Raw genomic sequence first — 21,071 nt, 5'->3', positions numbered from 1 at the left:
ATCATATAGTAATTTTAATGAACATCAATATGAGCAGAATTTGTGCTACTACACAATCCCAAAGAATGGGAAAAATGGAAATGGAAAAAAAATCACTATCAATTCTTCCCAGAGAGATTCTGTTGGAAGAAGAAAAGTAAACAGTTGGTAATAACAGTGAAATGGCTTAAGATTGAAATAACAAGGAATTGATCCATTTGTTCATTTTCATAGGTAATTTTATTTGGTTTTTAGAAAAATATATACAATAAATGGAACTCAGTTTTCTTAAATAGTTTTAAATTAAAAGTATGCAAGTGAGAGAACAAGTGTATTTCCACAGTCAGGACATCAACACTGTTTAATATAAAGTGGCAGATAGGCATTTCTGCAGCAAGTCACAAACATGTACAGGAATGGTAGGAAGTGAGTAGGAGCAGCTTGAGACCAGTGGGCTAGCCAGCTCAGACAGCACAGTGGGGGTGAGGGTTCCATCTTGCCCCTTTACTGTGAATTTAAGAAAAGAATGATTTGCCTATCCTAGCCACTATAGCTTTTGAGTACAAACATTTGAATGTGGGGAGAAGGCCCTCCAGGGCTCTGCTAACAAGCTAACTGGGCCAACCAGAGCCTGCCCTTTCAATTTGGTATTCAGCTGGACTGAGATACATTAGGATTACCCGTCAGTCACAGTTCCACTGGTAGCAGATGTAATGAACTCAAAGGCTTGGAGTATTTGTTAATGCCATTTGCTTTGGATGGGACCCCTGCTTTCTCCTGAACATTCTTCTTCATGAATTCACAGTATCCAAGTGTTTGTGAAAGACCTTTTCATGTGGCAGCCGTCTAACTTCTACATAGTTTCGAGAAGTTAAGCAAGAAGGCAGCAGGAACTGCATTGGCGTTGTTTCACCTCTGCCATTTCCCCTATATAATATACACTATATTATATATACTATATACTACAGTTACTCCAGGCCTGCTTCTCCAGGGGCACAGACCCTCCCTCCACTGGCCCTGCGGCTTTTCAAGGAACTGCAACCTAATCATCGCGCTAGCCAGAGGCCAGTCTGTCATGGGATTTCCTGAGGAGCTTAAACGAACTGGATTATACACCTGCCACCAGGGAGCACCTTCCTTCCTCACTCTATACATTTGCTAATAAATAAGCAAAGCAACGAGGCCAACATCAGGAGCAACATCAGGCTTTGGGGTCGACACAAACTGTGTGAGTGGGAGAGAGAGGTAACAGGAAGCAGGCCAGTTAGTCCTGGAGCCGGTGGTTCACTTAGGAATGAGAGGAGAGAGATCGGTATTTGGTTCTCTGTTCATCTATTTCCTGTTTAGTTTTCTTGATGCAACTAAAGATCTCCTTAAAAAGCGCTTTGTATTCTGGCGGCGTCGAGGTGGTGGGGGAGCTGATGGGCTCTGGGGTGACAGAGGCTGGGACCCAGCTGAGGGTGCTGGGCGTGCGCTGGGCGTTCAGGGCAGCCAGGTCCTTGGCTGGAGCCCGGGAGGTCTGCACAGCCTTGTGGGACAGGCTGTCCTCCTCCTGCTGGCACTTCTTCAGCAGCTCCTCGTACTTCGCCTTCAGGGCGCTGTACTGTGTGTCCACCTCGTGCAGAAGGGAGATGCCCCTCTGCTTCACCGCCTGGGCCCGGCGGATGCAGGTCTCCTCGTGGCCCCTCACGATGTCGCTGCCCGCCAGGCTGCTCAGCACCGTCTCGCTGCTACTACGCTTGAGGGGCTTCCTGTGCGCTTCGGGCACCGTCAGGAGCATCTCGTCCAGCAGGCTCTGGCCGGGCTCTTTGAAAGGGACAAACAGAGAGTCCGGCACCAGCTTCTCCACCCCGTTCACAAAAGGATGCTCCGCCTGCAACATCTGCCGCATCTCGGCCACCTCCGCCTCCAGCTCCAGCGCGCGGGCTCGGTAGGCGTCCGTGGCCCCCAGCTGCTGCTCCAGCTCGCTGTTCTCCTTCAGCACCAGCCCGTATTCCTCCTCCATGGTCACCCGCTTCTGCCGCTCCAGGCTCAGCTGGGCCTGCAGCATTGTCACTGTTTTCTTCAAATGCTCATTTTCTTCCTCATCGGGGCTTTGCTGACTTGGTAAGGAAGTGATCTTCTCGGCAAACACATGATCGTACACGAAGTGCCTGGGGGAAATATTGAAAGACTCTTACACAGGCCGACTGAGAATGCAAAGAGGGAGGCTGATGATTTTTTTCCAACTACGTATTTTTGAGGAGCTGTGATATGACTGATTTTTTGCCTATTCCACCCTAGAGCAGTGGCTAAAATGAATGTGTGAGACTGACAACACATGGAAGAAAACACAACTTTTGTAATTAATTTTTTTTAAAACATTAAAAATGCTACAGAACATCCATTCCCAAAGACCAGTAGTATGATTGAGACTGTTCAAGGAGATCACAACAGCCAGTGGTGCTCAGTCTTGGCTGCAGATTAGAATCACCTGGGCAGTCCTAAAACAGTTGACGCCTGGGTCCCACCCCCACAGATTCTGACCTAGCTGGTCTGCCACATGGACTAGAGGGTTTGTATTTTTTAAAGCTCTTCCTATGAGTCATAATATGCAGCTAAGATTGAGAACCATTGCTGCAGTGATTTTAAACCAAGAACATACATCAGAATCACCTGAATAGCCTTTTACTCACACCTAGAGATTCTGATTAGGCCTGATGGCGATCTGATGAACAGTCAGGCTGAGGCCCTCCAAATGCACGAGCTGGTCTCTCGCCTGGTCAGAGTCCTGGGCAACTTGTAACTATACTTATGTGCTACCTGCCTCTTCCTGAGACCGAAAGCTCCATGAGGGCAGGAACTATGTCTGTTTTGCTCACCACTCCTCACATCTGGCATAGCACCTGCCTTACCACAGGTATTCAAGAAATAGTTCTTAAATGAAGATTCAATCTCCAAAGTCTAAATTGTAAAAGGCTTTTCTGCAGGCAAGAAAAAAAACAAGCCTTCTGCTTGCCTGGATTTTGTTTTACTGAAATTTCAACTGGACTAAACAACAACAACAGCAGCAACTATCACTTGTATGTGTAAGTGGTTTTGTTCAAACCACTGGCGGCCTGACAGCCAAGTGGCATTTCCTCAAAGGGCACTTTTAATCTACTGGGATCCAGAATGTGCCAATGACACGAGATGTTCTCCTGCTTGCAAATGGAAGGTGGGCTCTTACTGGCGGAGGTCATACAGCTCTTTCAAAGACGAGAAGCTGGGGGCCGATTTCTCCTGGTCATGCCTCCCCTGGCTCCTTCTCCTTTGGCTAGATGATTTCAGCTCCTCCACTTGGCTCTGGAGGTGATCAATGTTCATTTGCAGGCATTCAATTGTTTCAGTCAGACTGTGAGGAACAGACAGAAGCCAATTGCAGCTTGTCATATTAAATTAAAAGCATAAGCAGTGAGGAGAGCTTAGCTGGCAACCACTCAAACTGGGCTTTTGTAATTGGAAAAGACTTCTATTTAATCTCTATTCTCCATAGAGAATTAAATTAAAGCTTACCCCATACTGACCTGAACCCACTACAGCCATGTTCTATTCTAGTTTATACTAAATGACTTCCCCTAGGGCTTCTTCAATGGATTCTAAAAAATATACCTCAGAATCTTTTGCTGTGAGGCCTTGCTGTCAGCAACGAGCTTTTGATTTGTTTCCTCCAGTTCCCTCGCTGTGACATCTAATTGCTCATAAACCTTTGCGTGCTGTTCATTCATCTGCCGCAGAAGCTCCACCTGCTTGGTCAGATACTGGAAGAGATAATCGTGACCAGGTTACACATTAAACACGTAGGATACCTGCAGTATGCAGGTATAATACAGAATGTATCCTGCAATTCAATTCTGACACTACCTGGAGTGATAAGGGCTCGGTTCAGCAAAACTGCCCCCAATTCAGGTACCAGAGGTAAGTCCTAGGGACCACCCGTCCTTTCGACCAAATAGCTATAAATTTGGGAATTCCCATGACCTCCCCTCAGGTTCAATAATCTGCTAAAACAACAAGAGAGCTTGGGAAGGGGATTTACTTACAGCTTTATTCTTCTCAGAGGCACCACCCTCCCTGGAAACCCCTTAGTCTTCTTTCAGAGTTTTACTGAAGCTTCATGGCATAGGCATGATTAATTAAATCATGGGCCACTGGTGAACAAACTTGATTCCAGTCCCTGACCCCTCTGTAGAGGCTGGCGACGGGGCTGAAAGTTCTAACCCTCTAATCATGTGGTCGGCTCCTCTGGCAACCAGTCTCATTCTATCATTCAGGAAATGCCAAGGGATTCAGGACATGGGGATAAAGGTCAAATATATAGTTTTCATTATACCACAACACCACAAGTTTATTTTACGAAATGAAGAACTTAAAATCTCAATTGAACTACTTTTCTTAAAAGGAGCGGAGTACAGGCCGTCCTTTATGTTTCATTCCCCTAAAGCTCACCAAATACACTTTAGGCTGGCCTACTCTTATAAAGCACAAAACACACATAAAATTAATATTTGACAGGAAAATCCAGGCAAGACATGACAATCCCCAAGAGAAAAAGCTTGGAACACATCATCAAAGTTTAAGCAAAAATATATTTTACAGAAATAAGGAAAGCCTAAGAGGGAGGATTTTAGATGATTTTTGCTTGAAAAATATTTGATTTCTTTCTTCTAGGTGAGATATTCTGGACAAAGAATAGGGGAAAAAAATATTGACTTAACCAGAAAAAGATACTTTAACTTAGTATTATTCAACAATATTTTTAATTCTGTGAGAATGTTGTCACCATAATCCTCCTTATTTGTGAGAAATCTGCCAGATTATTTATTTTGCTAAGGGTGCTTTCCAACTGGCCGAGGATAAAGGAGAATAATCACAATTTTAACGCCTCGCTGCCACATTACCTTGATTCCCTACCCCCCACATCTCCCTGACTCCCCCTGCCACTGGACTCCACTTGAAGACCATGAAACACTGTATCTATTCCAAATGAAACAGTCATAATATTTCTCTGGGGGCACAACCAGAAAGAGGCAAAAGCTAAGTCTGAAGCATTACCAATGACCAAATGGTAACAAACCGAAGACACAACTTTAAAAATACTTTCCGGAGGATCTTCAGACACATCTGTTAAGTATTTGCAAAGCTAATGGACTTCTTTCAAAGAACAGGCTACATGACTTTCAATGGGCTCTTTAAATGCCAGTGTGGCAGGGTTGAAAAAGTATTTGAGGTCTTTTTTCAAACCTATTTACACAGGTCAGTAGCAATGTGTTGAGAAAACACTTCATTCTCATATCTTTTCATACCCCTGAAACTCTTGGCTGAGAATGCTTGGGAAAATTCTTTGAATTTTAGGAAGACAACACACACTTTATACCATCCTCAGTGAGGGCTGGGCAAAGCCCTATCATCAAGATGTAATGCTCTCCTCAGAGAGTATGAGTGAAGGTTACAGGAAGCCTCATGCAAGTTGAGGTGAAGGTTTGCTGTCAAATGAATTTGCTGCACTTGGGCAAAAAAAACCTTGTTTTTATAGAGCTTTTTAGGTTCCGAATTTAAAATGAATTGTGGATCAGTTAGTACCTACCTTGTAGGACTGAAGGGGCCTCCCTCATAGCTCAGTTGGTAAAGAATCCGCCTGCAATGCAGGAGACCCCGGTTGACTCAACCTGGATCGGGAAGATCCGCTGGAGCAGGGATAGGCTACCCACTCCAGTATTCTTGGGCTTCCCTTGTGGCTCAGCTGGTCAAGAATCCACATACAATGTGGGAGACCTGGGTTTGATCCCTGGGTTGGGAAGATCCCCTGGAGAAGGGAAAGGCTATGCACTCCAGTATTCTGGCCTAGAGAATTCCATGGACTGTAGAGTCCATGGAGTCTCAAAGAGTCAGACAAAGCTGAGCGACTTTCACTTTGTAGGACTGAAAGTATTAAATGAGAGGGAATGAGCACAAGGCATAGCCCCTGTGAAAGCCTGTTCACTCCACTCCCTCAATCCCCACCAGTCTCTCCTAGAGGTGTGCCCTTAACCCTTCCCTCTGGCTGGCAATGTCCTGGTGGGTTCCCGTCACTGAGGGAATGTGTTCAATCTCTTCAGAACACTGGAGTGGAAAAAAGATTTACAATATAGAAATGTGTTTAACAGCTGCAGACATGCTGCAGGCTGCTTTATGTCAATTATAAGCTCTCAAGTAGAGCTTCCTCTGTGGCTCAGCAATAAAAAATCTGCCTGCAATGCAGGAGATGTGGGAGACTTGGGTTTGATCCCTGGGTTGGGAAGATCCCTTGCAGAAAGAAATAGCAACCCACTCCAGTATTCTTGCCAGGAAAATTCCATGGAAAGAGTAGCCTGGTGGGTTATAGTCCATGAGGTCACAAAGAGTTGGACATGACTGAGGAAGGAAACTATGACAAATCTAGAAAGCATATTAAAAAGCAGAGACATCACTTTGCCAACAAAGATCTGTATAGTCAATCTATGGTTTTTTCCAGTAGTCCTGTTCAGATGTAAGAGTTGGACCATAAAGAAAGCTGAGCGCCAAAGAATTGATGCTTTCAAATTGTGCTGGAAAAGACTCTTGAGAATCCCTTGGACTGCAAGGACATCAAACCAGTCAATCCCAAAGAAAATCAACCCTGAATATTCATTGGAAGGACTGATGCTAAAGCTGAAGCATAGTTTGGCCACCTGATGCGAAGAGCAGACTTATTGGAAAAGACCCTGATGCTGGGAAAGACTGAAGGCAAAAGCAGAAGAGAGCACCAGAGTATGAGATCATTAAGATAGCATCACTGACTCAATAGACACGAACTTAAGCAAACTCCGGGTGACAGAGGAGGACAGAGGAGTCTGGTGTGCTGAGTCCACGGGGTCACAAAGAGTCAGACATGACTTAGCGACTAAACAACAAAGGTTTCAAGTATTCTTTGGGACAATTCACAAAAATCTAAGTCTAATACACAGCGAGTGTGTGTTTAGTCACTAAGTCATGTCTGACTCTTTTGCGACCCACTGCACCGTAGCCCACCAGGCTCCTCTGTCCATGGCATTTCCCAGGCAAGAATACTGGAGTGGGTTGCCATTTCCTTCTCCAGGGGATCTTCCAGACCCAGGGATCGAACCTGCAACTCCTGCATTGCAGGCAGCATAGACCAGACACTAATTATTAATTTACAACAAGAGATATAACTGCCCAGTAACTGGATTATTCACATCCTCCTTAGGATCTGCCCCTAAAGAGCAGGTGGGAGGCCAGTGCCCATGGAAGTCTTGGTGGACAGAGGACCAGAGGAGAGAGATGGCCTGACGGGAGGCAGCAGTAGAGTAGCTAAGAGCACAGGCTGTGGGGTTGGAATTTGGTTTGGAGTCCCACTTTGCCATTTCCAGTTGGATGACTCCTATAAGTAACTCAGTTTTTCTAAGGTGAAATTTCTTCATCACCTGGGGAAGGGTTCAGCATGCCATCTTGCAAATGTAAAACTGCTCAATAAGAGCAGCTATTTCATTCTTATTTACAGTTAAGTTTTCAAACTTTTCATGTGCTAAAATTCATCTAGGGGATTTATAAAAGTATAAGAACCTGGGCCCCTTTCCCCTAAAATTGAGTCCATGAGACTGGGATTGAACCAGGATTCTGCATTTTTAGTAAAAACCCCAGATGATGTTAGTGTAAGTGGTCTGTGGATCACACTTATTAGAAAAATGTTGATCTCAGAAATGGAAAATCCTGGAAGCCTCCCCTCCTCCAAACCAATGTCTCTTTCTCATGGGTCTAGGAGACATAAACATTCACTTGGATCAACAATGAACAACTTGCAATTATTCAATAAAATTAGGCTGTATTTTAACTGCATCACAACACCATTCTTTATCATGTTATACTGTGACATGTTCCTACAGTCATAATTCCTTGAAATCAACTCTTTTCGACCCCATGGACTGTAGCCTGTCAGGCTCCTCTGTCCATGGAATTCTCCAGGCAAGAATACTGGAGTGGGATGCCATGCCCTTCTCCAGGAGGATCTTCCCAACCCAGAGATCGAACTTGGGTCTTCTGCATTGCAGGTGGATTCTTTACTGTCTGAGCCACCAGGAAAGCCCTCATATACTACTTAATTGTGAGTGCTCCTTCCTAAATTTTCAGTCCACACAAATACTCTCTACAGATGGCTTATCTACTGCATTTTTAAAAACTTTAAATGGATAACTTCAAACATACAATAAATGCAGAAAAAATGGTCTAACAAACCGTCATCACATCATCCAATTTCAACAACTGTCAGTACACAGTCTTGTTTCATCTCTTCTATTCCCCCAAGCCCCAGTCAATTTAAAGCAAATCCAAGACAGCTTAAATATACATATTTATATATCTCTAAGTGATAAGACTTCATTTTAACCACAATTCAAATCATACCTTTAAAAACCCCAACAATGCCTTAATATCATCTGTTATGTTTCAGCATTAACATTTGCCTGTCTCTTAATGGTTTTTCTAGTTTCATTTGTAGTCCTTATTTCACACTCAGGGGCTAACTTTATCTTGAAATTGTGGAGTTGTCTCACGCTAAGGAAAGCTCGCTCTTCCTTTTAGGGCCTTTGTCATCCTCCTCTCCCCTCTCCCAGGGCCTCACTTTTCCTGGCTGGCTTCATCTAATCCAGCAGTTCTTGACCTGAGGTCCCTGGGTAGAATTGAGAGGATCCAAGAACTTGGTTGGAAGAAAAGTTATACCTTCATTTTCACTAACTTCTAACTGAAATTTAGCATTTTCTTCAATTAGGAATGGAAGCAACAAACCACCAGTAGTATGAGGAATCCTTAGGAGTTCATCACCTCCAGAAACCACAGTTATCACATGACAGTGGTTGCAGAAATCCTGATTCATTTCATCACTATTTGAAATTACAATTTTTAGATTACCATTTGATTTTGATATTTAATGTATTAATAAACACATGTTAATATATCAGAAATTTATTTTTTCAGTATTTTTATAGTCATTTCAATATAACCAATTCCCTTTGTAATTCTGTGTATTTTATGTATTTTAAGAGGGTCATCAAAGAGTCATTAGAAAGCCAAAAGGATCCATAGCATAAAGATGGCTAAGACTTAAAAAATTATCCTTTAGGCCTCCATGCAAACATAAAGGCTTCAGAAGCCTTTCTAGGCCACCCCATTTAAAGTGGTACCACTCCCAAAGGACGCTATCGTTGGGTTGGCCAAAAAGTTTGTTTGGGTTTTTCCGTAAGATGTTATGGAATAATTTCTCTCAAAACACTTTGCACTTAATAAACCACCAAACTGCTTACTTGTTAACATGTCTTTCTAATCCTCCTTGAAGAAGGGAAGCCTCTTATATATCTAGTCCATTTAGCACAATTCTTGATCCACAATAGGGACTAAAAAAATATTGGTAACTGACAATTTCTAGACCTCTCTTCACAATAGCTTATCACGCCTGGTACCACAACTCAGACTGCTGGATGTTGAGAGGATCATTCAGAGAGGCTAAGAAGAGCTTTGGCTATAGCCCTTTTGGGAAGAGGCCCTGGTTATTTACTAATTCTTCCCCCCAGTTCTATTTACAGATAATTTCTCTGTGTTTATTCCCCATGGCACAGCTATGCTCCACCAATCTGAAACAGACTTTTTTTTAACAAGTCTCTCTTACATGGGCCCCAAGATATTTAACCTTTTTAAAGATACAATGTTCAAATTAGATTTGTGGCCAGGATAAAGGAAGCAATTCAGTATGTAAATAAGTACAAAGAGGCTGTTTAGAAAACTACAGTAGGTCCCCCTTATTTGATATATAAAAATCTGTGGGTGGTGGGAAAACACAATGAAACCGTTTGGGAAGAACTTGTGATATTTTGGTTTTAGGTGACTTGGCTTTAAGAACAATCTGAAGACTGGCAGGGAGCTTGTTTTCATGTAGTAGGAGTTTAATCTTATTATTATTATTAAATCAAAGCTAATCAGAAAAGCCCTTCACTTCTCCAAGACTCTGTGATAGATTACCTAACAAGGGAGTCTGCCTAAACTGGTCAGCAACTTCTAAGAAAAATGTTGAGCCCTCTCAGCAACAAGTGATATGAGACCAGAGAATCAGAATCCACGTAGTCAGACATTGCTTTAAGGTTGGCCTCTAAAACGTCAAATTAGTATTTAATGAAATTTTTCCAATTCTACAAGGAAATGGGTTATTTCTACCCTTATTTTCTACCCTTCATTTAAAGGCATGGCTATGCTTCCTATGTTTTGGTTTTTTCAATTCAGAATCTTTGATCACAGCCTCAAATGAATCTGCCTGGACTGCAGAGATCCTAAAATCCAAGTGCCAAAAAGAGCTTGAGTACGCAAGTATTTGCCATATTAAACAGGGGAGAGTGATGAGGGGATATTTAAGCAAAACAGTGGCAGAAGGGGAACATGGGGGTAGCAAAATCATAGGCAAAATGTCAACTTAAAGGCAAGAGTATCAAAGTTTAAGTTCCGTGGGTTGTCTCCCAAACGTCTTAGAATATGTACAAAATGTCACCTCAAGGAGTATACGCATTTCAGGAGTATAAGGTTCAGGTTATAGGAAAAAGCTATAAGTAGGCTGCCTTTACAATTGAGGCAAACTTTTGAAAAAGGCCAGAAGGATTATATTAACACCTATCTGCAACTGTAGAACCTGACCTGGAATGCTGGAAAAGATAGACACAGCCAAACACTCATAAGGAATGGAATGGAAATTTGGCTTTTATGTAGTGTTGGGATTATCCTTATATTAAAGATTACAGCCCAACTCCTCTGAACTTAGTATCAAAATGACATTCTGTAACACTGAAGAAATGTTTTCCACTACCTTTGAAAAGCCTCTCTTCCCTAATTAAAATATTACATTTCCCTTGGAGGAAATTTAGGAAAAAGTTAAAAAGTATGAAATATGAAAATAAAAACCACTTATAATCTCATTATAAAAAGCTTTGCTTGTTCTACTTTAGATCTACTTTCCAGTAATTGAAAAGGATTTATTTTTTTCAGAATTAAGATTCTTTCATTACTAAAATTCTTGAAACACGGATCAACAGGGCAACAATTCATACTGTCCAAAATATATACACTTACATATATATAAGTGTATATATCATTTCATCACCTCACAACAGCCCTGTGCTAATGTCGTGCAAGCGTTCTTATCACCATTACACAGCAGAGCAAACAGGATCTGAGAGGTAATTCACTGGCCTAAAATCTAGCCAAAGAATGCTCAAACTACTGCACAATTGCACTCATCTCACATGCTAGCAAAGTAATGTTCAAACTTCTCTAAGCCAGGCTTCAATAGTATGTGAACCGTGAACTTCCAGATGTTCAAGCTGGATTTAGAAAAGGATATCAAATTGCCAACATCCATTGGAACATCAAAAAAGCAAGAGAGTTTCAGAAAAACATCTACTTCTGCTTTACTGACTATGCCAAAGCCTTTGACTATGTGGATCACAACAAACTGTGGAAAATTCATCAAGAGATGGGAATACCAGACCATCTGACCTACCTCTTAAGAAATCTGCATGCAGGTCAAGAAGCAACAGTTAGACCTGGACATGGAATAACAAAGGAGTCTGATTGGAACCAGAACAGACTGGTTCCGAACCGGGAAAGGAGTATGTCAAGGCTGTATATTGTCACCCTGCTTATTTCACTTATATGCAGAGTACATCATGAGAAACACTGGACTGGATGAAGCACAAGCTGAAATCAAGATTGCTGGGAGAAATATCAATAACCTCAGATATGCAGATGACACCACCCTTATGGCAGAAAGCAAAGAAGAACTAAAGAGCCTCTTGATGAAAGTGAAAAAGAAGAATGAAAAAGTTGGCTTAAAGCTCAGCATTCAGAAAACTAAGATCATGGCATCTGGTCCCATCACTTCATGGCAAATAGATGGGGAAACAGTGGAAACAGTGACAGACTTTATTTTTTTAGTCTCCAAAATCACTGCAGATGGTGACTGCAGCCATGAAATTAAAAGACACTTACTCCTTGGAAGAAAAGTCAGGACGAACTCAGACAGCTTACTAAAAGGTAGAGACATTACTTTGTCAACAAAGGTCCATCTAGTTAAAGCTATGGTTTTTCCATAGTAGTCATGTATGCATGTGCAAGTTCAACTATAAAGAAACTTGAGTGCCAAAGAATTGATGCTTGTGAACTGTGGTGTTGGAGAAGACTCTTGAGAGTCCCTTGGACTGCAAGGAGGTCCAACCAGTCCATCCTAAAGGAGATCAGCCCTGAATATTCATTGGAAGGACTGATGCTGAAGCTGAAACTCCAATACTTTGGCCACCTGATGTGAAGAATTGACTCATTTGAAAAGACCCTGATGCTGGGAAAGACTGAAGGCGGGAGGAGAAGGGGACGACAGAGGATGAGATGGTTGGATGGCATCACCGACACGATGGACATGAGTTTGAGCCAGCTTCGGGAGTTAGTGATGGACAGGGAAGTCTGGCGTGCTGCAGTCCATGGCATCACAAAGAGTCGGACATGACTGAGTGACTGGACTGAACTGAATTGAAAGTCTAGCTATTTGGTATGGAATTGAGGGTTTAGGTCTGAATCTTCTAACACTGAGGTCAGAGCTCCTTCCACTTCCTTTCAAAATCTCCAGAGGTGGAAACATTTAGGAATTATTGGAAGTGCTTTGTAAACTGCTTATCTGTCCTCTGTTAAGATACTGATTTGAACAAGTACTCATTTATCATCTACTATGTTTGAAAGACCATGAATAAACACAGCAACAGCCTTCAAAGTTGCAGTGGAAAATGGTTAGGTAAGGGGGGCGGGGAGAGAAGGAGAATAGAACAAATCAAGAAATAAGTATAATACACAGTAGAATATTGATAAATGTAGTAGGGGAAGCACAAAATGCTTTAAAATTTTCAAGGAAGACATGAGCTCTTGAAATAAGGGCCCCTAAGGCCAGGCTCCTTTGACTCCTGTGGGGATAATGCAGGTTTCCAAGCAGGTTTCCAGCAGTTTACTCAAGGCTGTAGGCTGCTCACACAACTGTCAGAAACTTTAAGAGAATCCAAATGTGTTTGATGGTGTCAGATCTCATTATTCTCCAAAGCTTCTCTCCTTCTCTTCAGCCAAGAAAAAAAAAACTTGCTCTGGAATCTTGAAAAATTAGTTGCTGAATAAAAGCCACACAGGCTACATAGGCATCTCTGGAGCCAATCATTAGTTTCAAAGGTTATTTTTTTTTTAAAAGACACAATGCCTAACAAAATACTGATCAATTTTTATGAGCACTGTTTGAAAGCCACGAACAGCTTTTGAGAGCATACTTGTAGTTCTACTGAGAAAATATCCTTTGCCAGTTTCCTAGTTGTCTATTTCCATAATGAGTCACAGTTTTGGGGATTTTATCCTAGTATTTTCACCAGTTCCTCATCATTCTTCATCCACTCTTGAGTAGTTTGTTCCAGGACTATTTTCTGGCTGATTTAAAATTTCTCTGGGTTGGTACAGAGGTTCCTTTTTGGTTTTCAATATATTTTCTAAATTTAAAATATGATCATGTATTACTTTTCAAATCAGGAAAATTTCCAATGAACATTCTAAAAAGTTAGTTTAAAACTTGTACAAGTGACTCCATTTATGTAAAGTTCAAAGATAGGCTAAACTAATACAAGGGTATTAGAGTGGTGCTTAGTGGGGGTGGTGACTGGAAGAGCTGATAATGTCCTTATTTCTTTTTTTTCTAATTGTTTTATTTTTTAAATTTTTGGCTGTCTTGGGTCTTCATTGCTGCACAGGCTTTTCTCTAGCTGCAGAGAGCAGTAATGCATGGGTTTCTCATTGTGGTGGCTTCTCTTGTTGCAGAGCACAAGAAGCTCCAGGCAAGTGGGCTTTAGCAGTTGTGGCATCTGGGCTCTAGAGCGCAGGCTCAATAGCTGTGGCACAGGGCTTGGCTACTCCACGGTATGTGGGATCTTCCCGGACCGGCACGCAGATTCTTTACCATTGAGCCACCAAGGAAGCCCACTTTCTCATTTCTCATCTGGGTGTTGGCTGCAAGGGTATGTTTATGAAAATTATCTGACTTAGCATTTGTGTTTTTTTCTGTATGCATATTTTTTTCTAAAGTTTACTTAAAAGAGAAAAAAAGACATCAGGTTTGAATGAAAGGAAGAGTCCTTATAAAGTTTAGGGGGCTCTCCAAGGGTACAATGATAAGAGACACTATACACACTGCATGGGTCATCATGTAGTAGAGAATTAGGTTCTTCAGCTGCCTGGTTACTTTTACGAGTGTTCAGGCCACCCGTGGTATAGACTATTGGACAGAGATCTTGGAAGTCTGTCGTGATCTGCAAGTCTGCCTGGACACAGGTATAAATCGAGCAGGCAGTAAGTCTAGTCTGTAGGAGGCCCCTGGCTGGTAAGTGGGTTTAGACAGAATTGTCATTTCATCTCCATTTCATCCCACTCCTTACTGACTTTCAGGAAGCCATTTATAAAGAGAAAGAAAGAAAAAAGTCAACCATAATGGCAGAGAAGAAATCTTTGTTCTTACTCAAAAAATAGGTTTGGATAAAGAGTAAAATGTTGAACACTACAATACTTGGTCTATGAACCACTGGACCCGTGTGCTCCACTACAGAAACGAGATCTATGGAAGTGTTTCTAGAAGTACTCCAGGCTAAACTTACTCAATTAGCTTTATATTAACACATATAGTTCATTGTATATTTATTTAATCATTAAGGTCTGACCTGGATACTTACATTTCTATTATCCTTTTCAATATCTTATAAGAATCAGGGGTTGGGGAGAGGTGACTGCTGGGGCCACAGTACCACATCTGTGTGAAAGCTTGAATACAGACATTTTTTAAGGAAAAAAAAAATCTTACAAAAGACATTAGTGGAGTGTTATTTATAGATTTGGAGAATCTCAAAGATCTTTGGATTTTTTTCAGAATGTCAATGATCTCTTTTAATTGTTTAATCATCTTCAATAACCACAGAAAACAAAAGTAGAAAGACAGGAAACTTAGATCATAAAGCAATTGTGTTTGTAATCCTTACAGTAACAAATAGGCATCATTCTCTAATTGTACAAATATTTGGACTTTTTAAATCTGTATTTGGCAGATGTGCTAAAATAAGTATTCACTACAGTATTCAGTTATGGTGATTTGTAAGTGCTTACATGGAAAACACCAATACAAGGTATTAAGACTATGTTTCTACCCAAATTCAAATTAATGTACCACACAGTATATGATAATCTTCAGGTATATGCCCTGGGACCACTCTATGAAATCTTCCAATCAGTTGAAAAACAAAGCCCATGAAACAAAACAGGAATGAGTTTCTTGACCATGTATGACACTTGGATATCACAGTTTAAAAATGCTTGGTTTTCCTGCATTGTTAGTTTTCTGCCCAATTCTATGAGTAATAAATTCAACTTTAGGTATGGGAAGTTCTATGCTCTTCTGATATAGAATATACTTAAAATGATAGCTGATGACTTCAATACCATTACAAGGTACACCTTTCTAGAATTATAAAAGCATATTTTGTCACATCATGGGCTAAATTCATAAATCCTGAGACGGGGGAGGGGAATCTACTGTATGCATCTTAATTATGATCACCATGTAAAAGTAAGAATACTGAGATGATAAATTTGTCTTTGTTTTAACGACAGGTTTATTCATATTCAAAAACGGAAATCTGTAATTTCGGCTGAAGTCAAGGGCTATGTCATTCTACTTTGCATTTCTAGCACCTGCTTCAGTATATAATCAGAGCCTAGTAAGTTCTGACCATGACGAATGGTTTCTGTGTTCTAAGGTCTTCTACATTTTCCTGCACATAGACTTATAAGAGTCCTGGTTCTACTGTATCAATTTGAGGGGAAGGAGTTACAATTTAAGCGCAAGACTTTTTTAAGGTGGGAGGGTAGTTTGGGGCATGCAATGTTCTGATGGACAACTGTTTGGTTAATATCCATATCTATCATCTTTACAGTCACCTGGCCTACACAGAGCTGGGCTACATTAATGGGACCATTTACAAGATAGCACTTCCATTTTAAAGCCTTAAGCTAGCATCTTTCATATTATGAAATCAGGTACTACAATTTTAAAAATTTTCATCAAATTTAGGATGGTGTTTGGTTAAGGGGAGGGGATGCAGCCAAGCAGGGTTTACAGAGGGAGTCTCAACAGACAATTTTCTTTCTCAGTCTGGTTGGTGGGTATAAGGATACCCACTGTATTTTTCTCTTGTACCTCTTTGCAAATCTTAAATATTACATAGTTCATTTTTAAAAGAAAAAAATAAAAAACTAAATATAGTATTCACAGCTTTACTTTGCTTCACATATTGGTAAATACTGGACCATTTACTTCTAAGTTTACTTCACCAAGGGGGTAGAGAGAAATGTCTTTCATCATAGCAGATTTATGTACTGAGAAAGCTTAAAGACAGTAAAAATCAACCTCTATACACTTTCCATGGTTCTTTATACTAAAAAAGTCCACATTATAAATTAAACATTACTTTTAATTGCAAGTGTTACTTTAGTAGAATACAATTGGTTTAAGAGCAGAGACAGCCAATACCTCAAAAGTAACTCCCCCATTAAGTAAATTACCTCGATTTCCTGTAACTGCTCCTGATTGGTTGTGTACATCTGCTGAAGAGAATCCTCCAACTCTGTGTTTCGATCCAGTAATGTCTTCCCAAGCTCAGCAGCAAGTTGGAGATCTAGCACAACAAGCAAATCTTATTAAGGTAGTGCAAATGATCTCATTTCAACATTTTACATAAACCAGGGCTTCAAATAAGAATGAACTAAAACCCAACCCAATGTATAAAGTTTGAGTTAGATCCCAGGGGAAGATGGAATGGCACAGAAGGAAACCCAGATTCTACTTAAGTTCAGTGACAATGGGGCCTTTTACCAGGTACGGTACTCTCGATGTACTCTTACAAGACGTCAAGAATAGTGGTGCACTTTATGGAGGTGTATTCGTTTGTTTAGGAATGATCATTCAGCATTGTGACACCTCAGATCATAATTAGCTGCCAAAGTACAGGCAAACCTCAAGTCCCATGAGTTTGGCTGCTATGAATACAACTGTCAAAGCAAGTGTGTGACAGACCCTGGCCCTCTCAGTGCACTAAAACTTAAGCCAAAAAAAGGAAAATGACATCAGTGATAAGAACACTACCACAGGTCTCTCTCATTTTTTCTATTACTTTTCATTCCTTCTTCAAGATGACCAACCTAGATAAGCAAAGCAGCAGAACAGTTTGTGTGGTAACTCAGTCATAGCTCAGACTTTCATTTAACACAGAACCATATTTCCATTTTAAACCTCGCTTTTCAACACTCTTTAGGCATATGTGCATATACGACAGCATGAGTTTTGTTACACACAATCCCAGAAACAAAAATTCACTGATACAAAAAAGGACAATAGTTGTAACATAGGTACCTGAAACACTTTTCTGCATAGTAAGTTGGAGAGGTCCTTTGATAACAGTGGAAAATGCACTGAACTGAGTAGGAAAATCTGGAGTTCAGTTCTGACTGCCATTTACCAAGTGAACGCTTTAAACAGAGTGACTTTAAACATCCCTACATTTAGTATTCTTGTGTAGAGAGATGACTGTCCTGTCAATGATTGTGAAAATCAAATGAAATAGTACACAAGGAAGTACTTCACAAACTAAGCAGCAGTACACAGGCAAAGTTATTATTATTCATTGATTCACAAGTCAATGACTGTTGCTGACTGCCATAAGCGCAATGAAAGTGTGAGCTATGACTGAGTTACCACACAAACTATACTGCTGCTTTGTTGCTAGACACCATGCTAAGATTTGGCTAGAATGCTGAATAAACGGATCAAGTTCCTGCTTTCCTGACACTCCCAGATGTACAGGGGAAGTCAGACAGCAAATAAGTAAATAAACTTGAAAACTGTTATAAACACTATTCATCCATACATGTATGCATATATTCAATAATACCAAACATCATTCTGGGGATCTACAAATGAACTCAGCTAACTCCCTGCCCTCATGGAGCTTATACTCTCATGGGAGAAACAGCATGAGAAAATATATACTAGATAGCAAAAAAATGCTTTAAAAAAAAAAAGGAAGGAAGAGTATGGATATGGGAGGTTGAAATTTAAGAACAGGCAACAAGGGGGATATTAGACTCCAGATGTGAAGGACGGAATAGGTGCCTCACATAGATCTACCGAGGAGACCAGCATTCGAGGCAGAGGCAGAAGAAGAGCAAAGACCCTGGGAGGAAGCATGAGTGGCGATAATAAGGACTGCAGCCGATGAGGCTTGAGCACACTGCGTGTGTCTGTGTGCGTTCTGTGGCTGGGGCAGCAGGAGACAAGAGGGCTTCCAAGGATGGCCAGCTGTTAAAGCCAAACTACGGAGATCAAGATGCTGGTTTTCACTGAGTGAAATGGAACCACGTGAAGGCTTTTGATCAGCTCCACTCAGGCTGTTGGGTTAAGTTGGCCAAAAGGGTTAAGGTGGCGGCAGGGTGACAGGGATACTGCAGTCACTGGGTGAGCGATTGTGGTGGCTTAGACTAGAGTGGCAGAGATGGAGATGAGCAGAGGTGTCAAATACTGGATGTGTTTTGAAAGTAGAGCTAAAAGGATTTGTTAATCAATTGGATGTGCTATGTGACAGAGAAGAAAAAAAACCCTCCAGGTTTTGTGATAAGGCACAAAGGATTTTCTACTTTAGAAAGGAGGTCATGATGGAAGTCTCTCTTAGAAGACGTTTTAGCTAAAGCTTGAGAGGGAAGATCTTAACACATAAACGCCAGGAAGAGGCCCTAAGACGGGAAAGAAACTGGCACACTGTACGGCCCAACATGGCTCATAGTTTCATGTCCGAAATGCAGTACTTGGATGCAGTCTCAAAAACGACAGAATGATCTCTGTTCATTTCCAAGGCAAGCCATTCAATATCACAGTAATCCAAGTCTATGCCCCAACCACTAATGCCAAAGAAGCTGAACAGTTCTATGAAGACCTACAAGACCTTCTAGAATGAACACCCAAAATAGATGTCCTTTTCATCATAGGGCACTGGAATGCAAAAGTAGGAAGTCAAGAGATACCTGGAGTAACAGGCAAGTTTGGTCATGGAGTACAAAATGAAACAGGGGGAAAGGCTAACAGAATTGTATCAAAAGAACACACTGGACATAGCAAACATTGTCTTAAAGCAACACAAGAGATGACTTTACACATGGACATCACTAGATGGTCAATACCAAAATCAGACTAATTATATTCTTTGCAGCTGAAGATGGAGAAGCTCGATGCAGTCAGGAAAAACAAGACCAAGAGCTGACAGTGGCTCAGATCATGAACAATTATTGCCAAATTGAGACTTAAATTGAAGTAGGCAAAATCACTAGGCCATGCAGGTATGACCTAAATCAAATCCCTTACAGTTATACAATGGAAGTGACAAATAGATTCAAGGGATTAGATCTGACAGACTGAGTGCCTGAAGAACTAAGGATGAAGGTTTGTAACACTACACGGGAGGCAGTGATCAAAACCATCAAGAAAAAGAAACAGATTTTCAGACAACCATTTTGCCTTAGGCCGCCTTACAAATAACTGAGAAAAGAAGAGAAGCAAAAGGCAAAGGAGAAAAGGAAAGATAAACACATCTGAATGGAGAGTTCTAAAGAATAGCAAGGAGAGATAAGAAAGCCTTCCTCTGAGATCAATGCAAAGAAACAGAGGAAAACAACAGAACTGGAACAATAGAGTGGACAAAACGTGGCCCACTGGAGAAGGGACTGGCAAAAACACTTCAGTATTCTTGCCTTGAGAACCCCATGAACAGTATGAAAAGGCAGAAAGATAGGACACTGAAAGATGAACCCCCCAGGTCGGCAGGTGCCCAACATGCTACTGAAGAACAGTGGAGAAATAACTCCAGAAAGAATGAAGAGATGGAACCAAAGCAAAAACAACACCCAATTGTGGATGTGACTGCTGAAGGAAGTAAAGTCTGATGCTGTAAAGAGCAATATTGCATAGGAACATGGAATGTTAGGTCTATGAATCAAAATTGGACATGGTCAAACAGGAGATGGCAATTTAGGAATTCGACATTTTAGGAATCAGTGAAATAAAATGGACTGGAATGGGTGAATTTAGCTCAGGTTACCATTATATCTACTACTGTGGGCAAGAATCCCTTACAAGAAATGGAGTAGCCCTCATAGTCAACAGGAGTCTGAAACGCAGTACTTAGATGCAATCTCAAAAATGACAGAATGATCTCTGCTCATTTGCAAGGCAAACCATTCAATATCACAGTAATCCAAGTCCATGCCCTGGCCAGTAATGCTGAAGAAGCTGAAGTTGAACGGTTCTATGAAGACCTATAAGACCTTCTAGCACTAACACCAAAAAAAGATGTCCTTTTCATGATAGGGGACTGGAATGCAAAAGTAGGAAGTCAAGAGATACCTGGAGTAACAGGCAAATTTGGCCTTGGAGTACAGAATGAAGCAGGGCAAAGGCTAATAACAGTTTTGTCAAGAGAATGCACTGGTTATAGCAAACACCCTCTTCCAACAACACAAGAGAAGATTCTACCCATGGGTATCACCAGATAATCAATACCAAAATCAGATTGATTATATTCTTTGCAGCCAAAGATGGAGAAGCTCTATACAGTCAGCAAAAATAAGACCAGCAGCTGACTGTGGCTCAGACCATGAACTCCTTATTGCCAAATTCAGACTTAAATAGAAAAAAGTAGGGAAAACCACTAGGCCATTCAGGTATGACCTAAATCAAATCCCTTACGATTATACAGTGGAAGTAACAAACAGATTCAAGGGATTAGATCTGATAGACAGAGTGCCTAAAGAACTATGGACGGAGAATCGTGACATTGTACAGGAGGCAGTGATCAAGGCCATCCCCAAGAAAAAGAAATGCAAAAAGGCAAAATCGTGATCTGAGGAGGCCTTACAAA

General features: G+C 41.1%; 1 protein-coding gene across 1 annotated transcript in view; it reads right to left on the bottom strand.

The window, feature by feature from the left end:
- Positions 1 to 200: 200 nt before the first annotated feature.
- The window catches only part of CDR2 (cerebellar degeneration related protein 2), a 28,480-nt gene continuing 7,609 nt past the window's right edge, over positions 201 to 21,071 (bottom strand). Inside the window, exons 2-5 of the mRNA XM_027527565.1 lie at positions 16,672 to 16,784; positions 3,610 to 3,758; positions 3,188 to 3,352; positions 201 to 2,132 (exon numbers count right to left, since the gene is read on the bottom strand). Of these exons, the coding sequence (XP_027383366.1) occupies positions 1,268 to 2,132; positions 3,188 to 3,352; positions 3,610 to 3,758; positions 16,672 to 16,784 (1,292 nt within the window). The 3' untranslated portion in view covers positions 201 to 1,267. The remainder of the gene's footprint in view (positions 2,133 to 3,187; positions 3,353 to 3,609; positions 3,759 to 16,671; positions 16,785 to 21,071) is intronic.

The sequence above is a fragment of the Bos indicus x Bos taurus genome, chromosome 25 (genome assembly GCF_003369695.1).
Source record: "Bos indicus x Bos taurus breed Angus x Brahman F1 hybrid chromosome 25, Bos_hybrid_MaternalHap_v2.0, whole genome shotgun sequence".
Classification (NCBI taxonomy): domain Eukaryota; kingdom Metazoa; phylum Chordata; class Mammalia; order Artiodactyla; family Bovidae; genus Bos; species Bos indicus x Bos taurus.
This window is presented reverse-complemented; position numbering and strand designations above follow the sequence as displayed.